Genomic DNA, 16,834 nt, shown 5'->3' on the forward strand with positions numbered 1-16,834 from the left:
TAGCTTTGCTCCCCACACTTTTCCCTGGCTGCTGAAGCTGGAACTTTGGAGACTTTCCAGATACTGAACATTCCCAAGTGCTGCTCAGGAAGAGTCCCACATTCCACAGGTGCACTTGAAACACTAAGAGACTTCTAGTGATCAAGAGGGTCAGGAACCAGTAGAGCCCAGGTAGCACAGGGAGGAAGGCAAGTTGCTGCGCTGCCTGTTCTGGCTTGAAAGGGGAAGCAAGTACTGAATGAAGAGGATGGGAGGAGATTTGGGAAGAGTGGGTAGAATTTATTAGAGTGCTCAAAAGGGGCTCAGAGAAATGCATCCTGCCCTCTGCTCCCTTCTCACAGTATTTCCAGAAGGTGATTCCTCATCAGTTCGACAGTTGCCCAGACAAGTTGATCCTGAAGGCATATCAGGTCAAATACAACCCCAAGAAAATGAAGAGGTAAGTTCGCTCCCTCACCCTGTGAAAGATCCTAGACAGGCGACTGGCAGAAAAACCCCTCCCTGGGCTGTGCTGTTCCAAGGATCCTGCGTTAGACGTAAGCAGGAGGATAGGGAATGGAAAGGGAGCGTGCATCGCGGGATCCTCTAGTTATTCATTAGAGCCACACAGCAAGCAGCAGTGAAAATAGAGAAGAGATGAGTGAGTGCTGTGCGGAAGGACTCCCTAATAAGGGAATTACTGCCTCCTCTGACAGCAGGTCTGATGGGTTTGTGGGAGGCCATGAAAGCTTTTCTACAATATAGAGACCAGGCAGGCTGATGGCAGCAGAGCTGCTTGGCCTTGGCAGGGACTCTGGCTTTGCTAGGAGTTGGGGGGGGGGGATGATTTTGTGTATCCAAGGAAGTGGGTATAGCTGCTGCCCCAAACTTCCATCTCCTGCTGTGCAAGCAGGAGATGCTATGACCTCCTGCCTTCCTCTCCTGGAAGATAGAAGCCTGCATTTTGAATCTCTTAAGTGGGGACAGTCATCCTGACACTTGGTGTGAAGGAGGGTGCAAAAGATAGAAAGATAAAGATCAGGCAAATTTGAGATATTCCAATTTTCCTTGTAGTTCAGTTAAAGGACTCGTGTCAGTGGTAGGTCTTTAAGTTGATTACGAGTATGTAAGACCTCAGCCATTCAGCTAGGGGACTTAAAAATATAATACTTGGGTGGGGCAGTGTGTTTGTAAAAACCAGCATATATGTAAAACCCCCAATCCAGGTTCACTAATTTGCCCCATCGTGCCCAGAAGCGTCAATATGTGTGGCCTGTTGCTGCATGGGCCTCAGCACAAGGCACTGCAGGGGAGCTGGGGTCAGCCTAAATTGTTAGCTCCTGTCTACTGCAGGTGTACCCACTGACCCTGAGCACTCTGCTGAGGGTAGGGGAGTGGGTGGGGGTGTCTGAAGCAGATTTGATCCAACCTGGCTTGCATGTCTGTCTCAGGCTGGAAAAGGAATATGCTGCAATCAAAAACAAAGAGATGGAGGAGCAGATTGAGATCAAAGTAAGTCCTTCCTTTGCTCCATGCCCTCCTTGCTCTAGTGTTGTCTGAAGCACAGCAGCACACCAAGGGAAAGGTTATGGGAGCCACCTGAGTTTAACTCCGAGAGCTCATCAGATCACTGCCTCTAATGCTTCTGATTGGTGCTCCAGCACCGTTATCCAAAACTAGACCTGTAGGGACAGAGATTACAGCTTTACAGACCTTTTTCCCCTGAAAAAGATCCCATGTGCTTTTTATAAGCATAACACAGATGCTTCCCTCTTCCATCTGGCCTTTCACATTTGTGTAGCTAACTGCACTTGGGTACTGAAATTCCCCCAGCAGCTTCAGTCGGATGCCCCCTTCGTTTCCTATACGGTGGTGCTGCATGCTGTTAAACAGCTGCCATGTTCCACCCCAGAGACAGTTGCTCTTCAGAGATGAGCATGGTGATCCCTATATATACTGTCTGGGTTCATAGGATATGAAAGGCACTATATAAATGTAAGAGATTACTCCTACTTCATTCTTATGGCTGAATTTGGCGCCTACCCCAAAGCACTGGCAAAGGGTTTTCTGCACCCCAGAAGTTCTCTTTAGGTCTCTGGTCCATCACTTGCTGTGATTTCAATTATTTCCCAGTAGAGGGCAGACCCAACCTATTTAAGGCCAGGCTTGTGTACAGGAAGCTCCTGTTGATGTCTCACTTCTTCCTCTGCAGAGGCTCCGGACTGAGAACCGCCTCCTGAAGCAGCGGATCGAGACCCTGGAGAAGGTGAGAGGCATGCCGGGCCGTGTGCGAATCCACCTTCTCCACTTCCAGACTAGCTTGGCTTCCAAAAACGAGGCCTTGCACAGCCGCCTGTCCCAGCTCACTATAAACGTGCCCAGGAAAGGCAACCATTAGCCCAGGCCCTATAGGCTGCATCATAAGCTCACACCACTGCCTGGCATGTCAGTCTAATGCACTGTCAACAATAGTGATGGCTCCTAAAGGATGTCTTTGGAGCCAGGTCAAAGGGCAGGAACTAGATGTACTCTCAGGGTGACTATTAAAGTGATGCTTATGTGTTCAAACATCTTGCAATCTGGATGAGATGCTAAAGCACTTTAAATCTTACTTGCCAGGTCACTGAACCGATGCTTAGATTGTTGTTTGGTTGTTTTGGTTTTTTAAATCTTCAACTGCAGAATAAAATGTATAGAGCCTCCAGATACGCCGAGGTCACTTGTAAAAGCGTATCTCTGGAACTGACCAGAGTGCCTGGTTTCTTTTCCCATGTGGCATTGACCATACTGTAGTGTGGTTTTTAAAACCTATTTATCCTGGCCTGAAATGGATTTGATTGCCCTACCATTGAGTTTTGTACCTCAGCCTCTAATTCTGTCACTCAGCCTCACACTGTAAAATACCTCACACTACTTAGTTCTTGTGTGGTTTTTAAAAAAAAAAAAAAAAAAAAAAAGACACAAAATAGCCAATCCGCACTGCTGTCCTGCATTCTGGCACGAATGTCCTGATCTTCAGAGATGTTGAGCACCTGCAGCTCCCATCCACCTCAGTAGGTAAATGTGGGCATTCAGCACCTCGGTAAAAGCAGGCTCACGATGCTAGGTCCTCTCCCTGACAGCACTTGCCAAGATCAAGTATTTAATCTTTTCAGGTGGTATGTCCTCTGTCAAGGACTCCGGCTCTCATGGATTTTCCATTGCTAATTACTACAGTCTTGTAGGACATCACTGAGAACATCTTCAAGATCTGCAGGCAGCATGTGGCCCTAAAGGCTGTCCATAGCAGCTCTCTATCCCCCTGGAACTGAAGGGTTCAGACCCAGCTAATCAATGGCAGATTTATTGCTGGTGAATGCAATGAGCAGCTAGCCTTCTATCAAGGGAGACACTTGTTGGACAAATTCCAGTACAGGTTTGGGGTGGCTCCTGACAGGCTGCCACTGTTTGCAACAAAAGGTAGTTAGGTGAAAAAGTTTGGACTCCCCTGTCCTAGCTGCTCTGGAAGACTTCTCGCCTTGGGTGCACTATCTCACTGGGCTCTGCTGGGTTCTCCTCCTCCTGCTGCTAAGTCTTGCTGTCCTCTGTGCTTCTAGCTGTGGTTGGAGCGCTTGTGCAATGACTTTGTTATTGTCATGTCTTTTTTTTTTTTCCTCTTTCCTGCTCCATCTTTCCTTCCCTGTCTGGATCCTCCCCTAGGAGAGCGCTGCCTTGGCAGACAGACTGATCCAGGTACTGTAAAACCTTTACTTTCATCTCTCCTTTCTTGGTTTTACATTTCAGTCCAGAAACAAAACAGCTGCACCCACTCTGTGTATGATTTGCATTTGCTTCACCTGTCTTTATACAAGGTCATAGCAGCACTCCTATGCCAGATTCAAAGGGCTGCAAGTGCATCCTTCCTTTATCACAAAGTTTCAGAGGCCTTCGGGAGAGGGGACTTCTTAAACAAGTACTCGAAAAAGATTTTCAGGCCAGAGCCTCAGTTGCTATAAATCAGCAAAGCGCTATTAAAATAAAAGGGCTGGATCCCCAGTGGGTGTAAATTGGCATAGTGTTGTTGACTTCACTAGAGCACTTTTGGTTTACACTAGCTGAGGATCTGGCCCTTGATCTTTAGGCAGACATTTGTGGAGCGGCCCCCCTGCAAAAATTATTGCCCACCCACCCCTGGCTTTGACTGACTAGCCAAGGCAGGCAAAGTGTGTGTGGAAAGGATTATTCTTGTTTTGCAGCTGGGAAACTCGGTGAAGTGACTTGCCCAGGGTTCCACAGTGAGCATGGGGCTGGGGTGGGAATTGGCATCCAGACCTTCCGAGGCTTGTGCTTCAGCTGCAAGACCATTCTTGCTGCTTAAATGACACCACGCTGTCAGGTATGCGTGTTGCCAGTCTTCGGCCAAGCACCAACTAGGGCAGAGAAGGTAATTCTGACAGCCACAGAGCTGGCCCCTCCACATCAGGCAGGAGCCAGGGTGAGGTGTGGGTGGGCAGCCCTGTCTGCTATACCTGGCTGGAGGATTCCAGAAATGCCCAGCTGCTGTAAAGCACAGGAGGGTCCCTTTAACCACTGGGGCACAAGGTTGGGTGTGGGGAGCGCATCCCGTGATCTGGTGTAGCAAACCTGAGCAAACCGGGTCCCTACTATAACTGTGGTTCCTGCAGGACTTACCACTGTAACTATGCCACTGGCACAGTAAGCTCCAAAGTGCCCTGCAGGGGCAGGTGGTTCCGCCTCCAATTGCCTCTGTATAAATCCTTGGTATGCCCAGATCTTGAATCCTGTGTGCAGATGCGGTCGCCCCATCTGAAAACAAGATATATTGGAATTGGAAAAGAGCAACAAAAATGATGAGAGGTATGGAACAGCTTAAGACTGGGACTTTAAGAGAGAGAGGTCTATAAATTCAAAACTGGTGTAGAGAAAGTAAATAAGGAAGTCTTGTGTTATGAAGCATAAACAACAACAACTAGGGGTTACCAAATGAAATTAATAAGCAACGGGTTTAAAACAAGCAAAAGGAAGTATTTGTTTACACAACACCCAGGCAGCCTGTGGAACTCCATGCAGGAGGATGGTGTGAAGGCCGAGACTATCACAGGGTTCAAAAAAGAACTAGATAAATTCATGGAGGATAGGTCCATCAATGGCTGTTAGCCAGGATGGGCAAGGATGGTATCCCTCGTCTGTTTGCCAGGAGCTGGGAATGGGCAACGGGATGGATCATTTGATGATTTACCTGCTCTGTTCATTCCCTGTGGGGGACCTGGCATTGGCCAGTGTCAGAAGACAGGATACTAGGCTAGATGGACCTTTGGTCTGACCCAGTTCTTACGCAAGGTGGGTCAATTCTTGTGTATGCAGTATAAGCAGCCCTTGCATGGCCCTTCTTCTCCCCTGCCTCCGACATGAAGGAGCAATGAGCCTTGTTTTACTATATGTCCTAGTCAACTCTAGTTAAGAGGTCACTGGGGCAGTGTGATGAAGAGGAGACCCACAGTGCTGTGTGATGAGGGTGGGGGAAGACTCTAACTTTGATACCCATCGCCCCTGACTCCTAGAACTAGAAGATGGGAAGGACCCCAGCTGTGCCTCACTTCAGTCAAAACAAATTCAGGGTTGGAAATGCCCACCTCACCTGCAGTCACTGTGGAAGTCTGCATTGCCATCTAAAAGCTGGGCTAGGGTCTTCAGTGCAAAGCCCACAAAGATGGGGCAATGGAAGCCACTGGCTAACAGCATGAAGCTTCTGAGGCCAACTTCCTGATTATATTGCAGCTCCCAGCTTTGCTGCTTCTACAGGAGCCAGGAGTGAGAGCCTCTAGAACACACTAGCATTAAAAGTAGCGGTGGGATTAGCACAACCACTTATGTACATTAAGTATGTCGCCGAAGCTAAATTACTACAGCTTAGTCTCCACACTAGTTTAACTGAAGGGGTGAAGTTACACCAATGCAAACTCCTGTGCAGGCACTTAAATGTATGTAAACCTGGTTTGTATCAACTTAGCTTAAGTCTGTTTCTTCCTATTTTAAGCTACATTGACAAATAGGGTTTGAATGAAGTTTTATGAGTGGCTACATAACGGGTTTGTACTGATTTAACTAAAATGGCTTTAGTTAAACTGGTGCAATGTTGAGGACACTGAGGAAGGCGTTCACACTGGTGTGCATTCCTCTTCTGGGAGCAGGGGTTGATGGCTGTGAGTTCGTCATGCTATTCTTTAAGCGCCAACAATTTGCTTAGTGCTGTAGAAGATGCAAATTGAAGAGAGAAAGCAAAGTCATGGGAAGGACAAGGCAGGAATAACTAGCCCTGCCTGTGTTAAGGAAACTCACCCTTGTGTAACTAAACTGCTGTAATTAAATCACTGCACCCCTCTGAGATGCAGTGTACCTTAATCTGGTAATTAACACCTATGTTAGTACCAGTTCTGCATATCATTACTGGTTGCACTCGAGCAGCTACTTTGATTTATTATTTGTGTTATTATAACACCTTGGAGCCCCAGTCATGGCTCAGACCCTCATTTTGCTAGTTTCTGTACAAACACCCAACAGAATGATGGTCCTTGCCCCAAAGAGCTCCCCATCTAAGACAGTAGTCCCCAAACTTCTGAGAGTCAGGCCCCTCCTTCCCCCTGTCCATACCCTCCCGCCCCTCCAGGGCCAGGAGCAGGACTGCAGCTCTGGAGGGAGGAGGAAGCAGACGGGGTAAGGGGGCCGAGACTGGGGCAACAGCTGGGAGTGGGGCTAGGGCCAGAGTTGGGGCCAGGAGCGGAGCTGGGAGTGGAGCTGCAGCTGGGCCCCCAGTTGGGGGTGGAGCAATGGCAGGGATGGGGGTAGTCATGGGGCTGGGAGCCGGGGCTGCGGCTGCGGCTGGGGGCAGGGCTGGGTGGTACTCTCTCCCTGCCCCCTGTGAGGGCTGGCCTGGTCCACCTTGCCCTCACGAACATTCCTCCTTGCTCCCCTAAGGGGCACAGCCCAGAGTTTGGGGACTTCAGATCTAAGACAAGAGGCAGCAGATGAATATCAGCCAACGAAAGCAGTACAAGAAAACAGTGAAACAGTACTGGACAGCCTGATCGGCAGTGCGCTCAACACACCAGCAGTCTCCCAAGCATCCAGAGTTTTGTAGAATTGTGGCAAAGGAGCGTTTGAAAGAGGACAGTGGCTTTGTGGGTATTTACGGAGAACTCCCAAGCTTGGGGGCAGGGGGGGAGAAAGGGGCTTGCTGTAGTGATCCCACTCAATTTTGGTTGTGTAGACTGCCTCAGCTAGGGCCACATTCTCAATAACTCCAGCACCCCTTTACACCACTGATTGTGTTCACTTCATGCTGCCAGCACAGTGTTCAGCAGAGTCAGCCCCCTTAGCTCTTCTTAGCTGAGAACTCTCCCTCTTTGGGTGTAGCACAGCAGTGGGGAGTCTGTCGCGACACCACTGGGCCACCCTCAGGGGGAGGGAGCGTCATGGACTCTTTAAGTCAAATCATGAGAAGTGTGGCTCTTGGCCAGAGGAAGATAAAAGTCCCAGGGCAGTTTTCCTGAGCAGTGGGTCTCAATGAAACAAAAGAAACCTAACCAGAATGCCTCTTGAATTACAGCCCTCAGCCCTAGTGCATTCCTCAATGCCAAGTCCTCTGCCTCATCCAGGGCTTGCTCAGGAGTCTCCTTGGTTGGAGGAGACCACTATAACTTCCCTCACCTGGGAGGCCCAGCTATCAGTGCCACCTCCTAGCAAGCCACAGCTCCCAGCTCTTTACCCTGGCAGGCTTTCAAGGCCAGCTTCCTCCATTGTGCCCAGAGAAGAGGTTTCACCCCTTCCTGCATGTCCCACACACCCATGTCACAGAGCTGTGAGGAGAGGTTTGAACCAGGAGAAGGGGCAATGGGTAGGTGGACCAGGCTGGAGGGACTGCTGAATACAGAGATGGGAGTGGGAGGAGACATGAAGGCTGGCATTGTTTGTAGAGCTGGTATGATAAGGTCTAATGTAGCTGTTATCTCGTTAGTACTAATACTTCGTATTTACATTGCAAAACATTTCTCATGCCAGCTGCAGACAGCTCCTCTGCAAGAGCAGTCACCTCTGGGGTGGAGAGAGGTAGCTAGTAGCCACGTAAGGGCGATGAGAGCAGATTTTGTCTAGAAACTGTCACTGAGCCCACTGTTGGTGAAAAATGTGGTGGTTCTCTTCACCAAGTAGATGGGACCCTGTGTCTGTACCCTGGTGAACATGAGAGAACCCGATTGCCCTCTGAGAGACCAGGCTATGGAGCTGAAAACAGAGGCTTCGAGGGAGGAAACAGAGCTCATCCACCAGGTGGCGGGCACTGCCAGCTCTCAGCACCATTATGATGATAATTTAACATTTAGCTAGTCATAGCACCTGGAGCCCAATCACATCGGTGCCTTATTTTGCCAGGCACTGCACCCACCCACATGCAGAGTAAATGACCCCCATTGGCAGGGTGCTAGGTGCTGCACACACCCAAAAATGACCCTACAGAGTAAATGGCCCCATGCACATGCATACACAGGCTTTATGATCTGCACGGGGTGAGGCACCTGTGCACCCATGCACAGGGTAAATGACCTTTTGTGCAAGTTTTGCGCCCGTCCCTCTGCCCAATACAGTATCCTAGGGCCTTTCAATTTCTCACCCATCAGGAAGTCACCAGTGCCTGATGCTCGTTCTTAGGATTTCTGGGATAGAGGATCCTCCAATCTGGTGAGAGAGGGTCAGTGGGAGAGCCAGCAGCCCCTGATTCCAAATCCCTCCCCTCTGCTTTAAGCACTACACTATGCTGCCCCTTGGGTACAATAAATACAAGTCAGGTGATCTAGTTCCCTGCTCTAACCAATGGAGACGTTGTCTCCCAGTGCTGGGAATAGAACCCAGGAGTCCTGGCTCCCTGGTGGCACTCATCCTCTTGCTAGCAGGGTGTTCATAGGCCAGTCTGATTAGTAACTGATTTTTTTGGAGGGGGTGTTTTGTCCAAGCACATCAGTGAATAAATGAGACATTGTGGCCCAATGGACAGGACAGGGTGCTAGGCGTCAGGCCCCCTGTACATTCTAATTCTGGGCTTTCCACTGACTAATGTGAGCTTAGGCAAGTCACTTCCCCCCACCTTTATGTGCCTCAGTTTCCCCATCTGTTTCCCCCATTTACTCACTACTCTAAAGCAGTGTGGCCTGTGCATGAAAACTGGTCTGAAAGGGATGAGCGTTAATATGTTGTATGCCTCCTTGTAAAGCAGGCAAGCTTTTGTCCCAAGGTCACAGTTGTGGAACCCCAGAGGTTCCCCCACTCTCACCACTAGACCGCACTCCCCATCAAGATCTGAGACTCTAATCCAGGAGTCCTGAGTCCCATCCCTCTGATCTCATTCGGTCACACTCTTCTCCCAGAGCTAGAAATGCAACCCAGGAGTCCTGACTCCCAGCTCTGTATACTTTAGCTGCAAGACCCTATGGCAAGTAGTACCTTTATACTCAGAAGGGGTAACTGGCACTGGAGCATTGGCAGCAGAAGGTTGGGCGGCTGCCGACAGAGCTGTCTAAGGCACAGGCGGCCCCTTGGGGAATTCGCTTCTGACCGGTAAATCTGATCCCACTGGGCTGTGATCCCGGCTACGGCATGTGGCCCAGAAAGAGGTTTACCATGCAGATGCACATGGAGCATGTGGAAGGTGTTTCCTTTGACATCCTCTTTCCTTCTCCTCTTCCCCCCTCCCCCTCCCCCAGGGCCAAGTCACCCGCGCACAGGAGGCCGAAGAGAATTACATCATCAAGCGAGAGCTGGCGGCGGTGAAGCAGCAGTGCAGCTCAGCCACGGAGAACCTGCAGAAGGCCCAGAGCACCATCCGGCAGCTGCAGGACCAACAGGTGAGGAAGCAGGCTAGGGTGGCACTGCTGGGGTGGGAGCATGACACAGGGAGCCCGGTGGCACTAAAAATGCAGGCCTGGGGATTGGCCCTGCTCACCGGAACCCCTGGACTAGATGGGCAAAGCAGCTGTAAGCCCTGATGTGCAGCTTACCCTTGGGCAAATAGCAGCGAGGCCTGCCCATGCTAGTGCAGCTGCACATCTAGCTGGGTACGATTTAGCCACACGATGCCATCTTGGGATCCTGCATCCCAGATGTTCAGGGAGCTGCCATTTAGCTGCAACAAGAGAATGTAATATTTGTATTAGGGTAGCACCCAGAGACCCCAACTAAGATTGGGGCCGTGTAGTGCCAGGCACTGCACAGACAATCCCTGCCCTGGAGCTTACACTCTAATGACGCAAAGGAAAGATTAATAGCCCCATTTTATACCTGGGGAAACTGAGGCACAGAGCTGTGCCCAAGAAGCATTTGGTAGAGCTAGGACTTGAACCAACATCTCCTGAGTTCTAATTCAGCACTTTAACCACAAGACCATATTTGGTTTTTGGACAGGGCTTATGGTGGATAGATTTAAATCAGTGATTTAAATAATTGATTTTAATCTTATTTTGTGTTTGCACTTTTTAGTTATTGTTCTAAAGAGGCGTTGATTCTCATGGGTTGTTAAACATTAAAACATGTTGATTTCCACCAAACTATAAGCTTTACCCTAAACTTGGAACTTCATTTTTCTAACCAGCAGGGTACACTATATTTATACACTTTTATTTACACAGTTATAGAGCTTAACATTCAGATTATTCAGAGTCTTAATGTTTACTTTTTTATAATGTTATAAAATGGTAAATGATGCATTTATTTACTACATGATTTTTTTATTTGTGAAGTTTGTCAAGCTCTATTTGGATGGAAACTGGAGTCTAATTTAAAATGTGCCAAAAAAAAATATTTTTTTTAAATATTAGTTAAATAAAACTACCTTAAATGTTCTGGATACGTAAGAAAAATAAATTAATCAAAACACATTTTTCATTTAAAACTAATTTATTTATTGAACAAAGAAAGTATTATCTGACAATGAGTAACTGCTTCTGGTAAACATGTCCTTCAAGATTTTAATATACAGCGTATGTAAAGCTTGTTTCTCACCAACAGTAGTTGGTCCAATAAAAGATATTACCTAACCCATCTTGTCTCATCGAGATTTTAGAACTAGCAGATCTCATCCTCTAACATCTAGTTTTTATTCATAGATTGGAAAAGGTAAACAAGTTTTCCTCCTTTTTCAACTCCCAATTGGTTTCTTAACTTTCAGTGAACTAGTCATTGAACTGAACTATTTGAATAAACTGAAATCAAGAAAATATTCTCTTTGCACCTGTAGAAGAAGCTACTGCTGTCATAAACTCACTTAGTACTTCAACAAACTCTGGTTGCAGGTGCTGAGCCCAGTGTCTTCCACCAGTTCAGTGGTTTGACTTTCTTTAAAACTTTAGCAGCAAACTTGTATTGTTTAATATTAAATGTTTTGTTTTAATTTAAACTATTTTAATAGATTACAGTCTGTTTAGGCCTTAACATATATTGCCATAACTTCAAATTTAATTTTAAATAGGATCATTTTTAAAAAGGAAAAATATGCACTTTAAATTTTAAATAATCCAATGTATGTTTTGAAAAATCAGTTGTTTTTTATTTATTTTTATTTTTTTAAATCGGTGATGGTGCCTCTGCTGGTTCCACTTTGGTCACTGTTCTCTATAGTCAAACTCTCCGTCTTGCAAGAAGCAGTGGAGGTGAGCTTGTGGATTTCAGCAGTGGCCCTGGAGATGGGTGATGTAGCAAAGGTTGCTTTTGTGATCTGCATCTGTGGAGCAGCTTGCTGCACACGTGTTACTCCTGCTGAATCCAGACCAAAGCCGAAATTCAAATCTTGCCCTAACAAACAGCTGGAGTGTACCCTTTAGCAGGGAGCCCCCACTCTGGGGCTGAGCTTGCTATAACACAGTTAATATCTGTACTGTGAAAATAACTAGAGAGGAAGGACACAGGATGGCCTTGTGGTTAAGGCCTTGGGCTGGGACTCCGATCTAGATTCCATTCTCAGCTTTGCCACTGACTCTCTGTGTGAGCTTGGACAAGTCTCTGCATGTCTCTTGGCCCCAGTTCCCCACTTGTAAAAGATGGATAACAATGCTCCCTTCCTTTGTCTTTTCAGACTCTGAGCTCTTTGGGGCATGGACTGTCTCTCATTCTGTCTCTGTGCAGCACTGGGGCCCTGATCTCAAATGAGCTTTCTAATTGCTGCTACAATAATTTTGGACATGTACTGTTGATAGCTGTGGGCATTACAGCTGCTGTGAAGTCAGGGCTGAACCACTTAGTGGAAGTTACAGAGATGAAAGCAAAGCAAAAGCTAAGTGTGTGTGGGAGGGGCTCTTGGTGGCTGTGATGGTCTCACATACACACACTCCCATGTAAAGGTCACCATGTCTCAGCACATTGCTGAGAGCCTGATCTCTTTGCCACCTGTTGCCTGTCTTTGGCAGAAGCTTTTTGATCAGGGCTTCTTCTGAATCTCACAGGTGTCCTTGCAAGTGGGAAAAACGGCCAAGCAGTAGGTTGTTTTTTCTTGGGTGGGGGGAGGGCTTCGAATGCCCCCCTTCTTTGTGCAACTGAAGTCTTTGGTATTTTACCCCATCAAAAAATGCAGAACTCTCACCAAATGGAGACAAGTGCTTAAAACAGTGCTCAGCGGCTCTTTTTCAGAAAGAGCCCCAGGTGAAAGCTCTCCAGGAGAGAACGCAGGGTTGTGTGGTTACAGGGAGAACAATAAATAGTACCTAGAAAGCAGACCTGCCTATGGTGGATGGGCAGAAAAAAAGAACCTAGAGGTTTGTCTGCTTCATGAGCTCTTCTGCCCATCTTCTGGCTTCTGGCTCTTCTGGTTCATCCAAAATGGGTTCTTTGTGGGAAGGAAGGGCTGGTCTTCTGGTCAGAGCACGGGACTGGGAATCAGGACTCCTGGGTGCTGTTCCTGGCTCTGAGTGGGGTCTAGTGAGTTAGCAGGGGTCTGGGTGGTAGGACTCTTGGGTTCTATTTCTGGTTTTGCCACCGACTGTGTGACCTCAGGCAAATCTCAACACCTCTCTCTGCCTCAGTTTCTGCAGCTGCAAATGCGGATAACAGTTCTCTACACAGCAGGAACATTGTAATATCAAGTTACTTAACGTCTGTAAACGTTGGGATGTTCGAGAGGGAGACGGGCAGAGTGTTGCTGTTAAATGCGGAGCGTGTTGAGGCACAGTGTTACACTAGAAATGTCTCTTCCATTCCATGGGCAACTGACTCATTCCAGAGGTACAACCCTACAGAGGAGAAGTCTGATGGAAGCCAAAGACCCCGGGAGGGGAGCTGATAGCTGGAGAGGGATAACTGTTCACCTCTGGGCATAAACCAAAGGTGTCAGTTCACATGGACTGTCCCATATGAGAAATCTGTGGCAAATGGGCTGAGTGAAATGAGGGAGTCCCCTCCCACCTGAGCCTTGCGCTGCAGAGAGCTCTTCCCTCTTGGGCAGATCCGGGAACATCTCAGGCTGCTAAGCAAAGCACCAGACCATCCAGGAGAAGAATCCTACACTAGCTGAGGGGAGGATGAGAAGCTGTGACCCAGCTGGCCTTTCCCATCTTTAATTCACCAATCCTAGGGGAGTTCACAGCTGGATTGGTTCTGAGTTCAGCTTCTGAGAAGACGGGGCTTTGCCACACTGGAGCAGAACATTGGTCTATCTACTGTGGCAGAGGCCACTACACGAGGCATCAGAGCAGCCTCTCCTTTGGACCATCAGTGGTGACAGCCCTTCCTGGCAGTTCTTTTCAGATCCTGGTGGTGGCTGATGAGGGGGTTTGGAAGTGGGGGGGTGGGTCTCCGGAGACTGAAAGAACTGGAGAACCACAGCTTCATAGAAAGCGGAACCTTCTCACCCCCCATGCCTCCTTCCTCCTTCACGCATCTGCAGCACTGTGGAATTGACCAGGTGCATTGTGGTGGGAGATTCCTTCCTGAGCCCATACTGGCAATCAGTGTGTGCCCCAACATGAGATCTGATAAACCCCATCATCTCCGTTCACATGACAACGGCCACAAAACTCTCCAGCCTGCCTTTAAACCAGCTATGGTATCAGACTCTGTAACCTCACCTCCCATTGGCTGGCAATACGCAGAGTGATCACAGACAAGCCCTGCGAGTGCCCATCTAGTCCATCCACCCATAGAGGCAAGGGCAGGGACCGAGGTCCCCACATCCTGCTCCCCTCGGCAGGGATGGTTGTTCTCCTCCTCCCCCCCCCCCAGCATATTCCTCTCCTGTGGGGTTTGCAGCTGCACTCACTCAGCATGGGGGGGATCCAGTTGGGGAGGGTTCTTGCTTCACTGATGAGAGATGATGGTTCTGCCACTCAAGCTTCGTGCTGGATAGGGTTGGCTTGGATCTGGGTTAAGGTTTGAGGCCAAACGGGGGCCAGCTGATATAAATTGCCACTGACTCTGATGCAGCATCCCACCAGCTGGGGATCTGGCCCCATTGACTACAATGGAGCGATGCTGGTTTATACACCAGCTGGGGATTCGGACCCATTAACTCCAATGCAGCGATGGCGATTTGCACCATCCGGGGATCTGGCCCCTAAAACTCTGATTCAAGGGTGCTGAGATCTCACACCTTGCTGGCGCAAGTCTTCTGACCCAACCAAAGTAGAACCAGAAATTAGTCCCCTTTTGATTTTGGGTCCAACCTAAAACCACAGCTACAGAGGGGTGGTTTTGAATGCGAGGCCTCCAATCCAAAACGCTCCAAAATTCAAAGAGTGTTGGGTTCAAGGTTGCATCTGGTTGCAAGGAGAGGTCTCCGCCCCTTCCCCCAAGGGCTGGGTTGGATCGTGTTTAATTCTCCCCCAGAAAACAAGCTGGTGTTTATCTGATGAACTGCCAACAGCTGCGATAGCACAGACGGTTACAGTGGGTAGGAGCTATGCCAGCGCTCCCCCAGTCTTTCCCCCAGCGGAGGTTGCTGTGGTTGAGGCGTGCTCTGGAGAGTAGCACTCTGCTCAGATTGGGTGGGGTGGGGTGAGAGTGAAGAGCCAGCTGGATCCCGCTACAGGAGAGCCTACATCAGCCAGCAACGGTATCCCCACCCAGCTACCCTTTTAGGGGCCCCAGGGTGTCGCATAAGCAGCCTCATGGCCTGCCTCCTCCTTGGAGTGTGTCTAGTCCCTGCCAGAACTGTGGCCACTGGAGAAAAGGTTCAGAACGAGATCCAGAACAGCCATCACATTCAGGTGCTAAGTGTCTAACCCCATCAGGCAGTGCACGGTACAGTGACGGGAGTTGGGTCCATTTGCCCCATAGCTCAGCAGGGACTGACAAGGCAGCAGTCACCTGGCTCTTAAGAATCACCCCCGTCCCAGCTGCCCAGGTGTCATGTTAATTGGTCCCCAGAAGCCAAGTCCTGGACAGTTTGGTCCAATGTGAAGCCTTAACGGGAAATCTCAGAGCATGCTGCTAGGGGGCACCGTGCTGGCCTTCACTGTGATTCTTGGATGAGACACAAGACCAAGGCCTTGAAGGCTTATGGACATTAAAGATCCTAAGAACATAAGAATGGCCATACTGAGTCAGACCAAAGGTCCATCCAGCCCAGTATCTCATCTGCCGACAGCAGGCAATGCCAGGTGCCCCAGAGGGAGTGAACCTAACAGGTAATGATCAAGTGATCTCTCTCCTGCCATCCATCTCCACCCTCTGACAAACAGAGGCTAGGGACACCAGTCCTTACCCATCCTGGCTAATCGCCATTAATGGACTTAACCTCCATGAATTTATCTAGTTCTCTTTTAAACCCTGTTATAGTCCTAGCCTTGTGGCCCTTTCTGCAAAAGTGGGAGTGTTAACCCTGGTGCCCAGTCAGACTAATGCTTCATTCACCTCTTACAACCTTCAGCTGTAACACTGCTGTACATCTGTTACCCAGTGCCACGTACCACCCCAGAGCTGCTGCATTGCAGTGATGGGCACAGTAGTCGCTTCAGAGGGCACGTCTACACGAAGAGGGACTCCAGACCTGGGCAGCGAGAGTGGCGGGGGGAGGTGAGCAGAGTTGTCGGATCATGGGTGCAGCTTAACATTGCGCTAGGCCCCCAAAGTGCAGATCTGTGTCTGTAATCCTGCAATCTGCCATCCTTCCCCCTGCCCTACAGGGCTGCCAGGGGAGTTCCTTCCAGCGGCCTCTCTTGATTGTCCTGCATTGAATATGGGGGTGCACTTGTGGATAAAAATTGGCTATGTGTGCTTGAGCATGTCTCCCCCTAGAGGCTGGCCCCTTCAATGAGAACAGCCTTGCTCTCGCTAGAGGAGTTCCTCACTTGGTAGAGGCCTGTGATTTCAGTGCTAAAGATCCCCTCCCTGGTTAACAATGCCTGGTTTGGGTTCCTCTGCTTGCTCACAGGGAAACCCCCGGTTCACAGAGGATTTTGTGAATCACCTGGAAACGGAGCTGGAGCAGTCGCGTCTGAGGGAGACTGAGACACTGGGCGCACTCAAGGAGATGCAGGACAAAGTGCTGGACATGGAAAAGGTGTGTGTGGGGAGGGAGAAATCCCTGCTCCAGCATTGTTTAAACATGCAGTGGGAGTCAAGGGGGGAGCAGCCATGAGCAGCCTGTGCCCCTATAACTTCCTGCGAATCTGTTACTTTTATAGCATGGGTTGTAAAACTGAGGCCTTTGATGGCTTCAGGGTCATTAAAGATCCCGTGATGCTTTCCATAAAAGTGGAGCTGTTAGCCCAGCCCTCCTGGTCCAGTACCATAGAAGGGTTTTGCCTACTTAGACCCTCTCCTCCCTGTAGTTTCAGCTAGATGTGGGATTTTCCATCCTCCTCTGATGTGTAGTTAAACAGCT

The 16,834-nt window shown here is 49.0% G+C and overlaps 1 protein-coding gene across 15 annotated transcripts in view; it reads left to right on the plus strand.

The window, feature by feature from the left end:
• The window catches only part of EVI5L (ecotropic viral integration site 5 like), an 82,628-nt gene that overhangs the window by 36,459 nt on the left and 29,335 nt on the right, over positions 1-16,834 (plus strand). For 12 of the 15 annotated variants that reach the window (XR_012155756.2, XR_012155755.2, XM_073319073.2 and 9 more), the window contains 6 exons: positions 342-439; positions 1,431-1,491; positions 2,192-2,245; positions 3,679-3,711; positions 9,732-9,872; positions 16,382-16,510. Coding sequence is in view for 13 of the 15 variants with exons in the window: in XM_073319073.2 (XP_073175174.1) it covers positions 342-439; positions 1,431-1,491; positions 2,192-2,245; positions 3,679-3,711; positions 9,732-9,872; positions 16,382-16,510 (516 nt within the window). In the remaining 2 variants the exon portion in view is untranslated. The remainder of the gene's footprint in view (positions 1-341; positions 440-1,430; positions 1,492-2,191; positions 2,246-3,678; positions 3,712-9,731; positions 9,873-16,381; positions 16,511-16,834) is intronic. The other 3 variants (XM_073319072.2, XM_073319077.2, XM_073319070.2) reach the window with 2 other exon arrangements.

The sequence above is a fragment of the Lepidochelys kempii genome, chromosome 20, assembly GCF_965140285.1.
Source record: "Lepidochelys kempii isolate rLepKem1 chromosome 20, rLepKem1.hap1, whole genome shotgun sequence".
NCBI classification, from domain to species: domain Eukaryota; kingdom Metazoa; phylum Chordata; order Testudines; family Cheloniidae; genus Lepidochelys; species Lepidochelys kempii.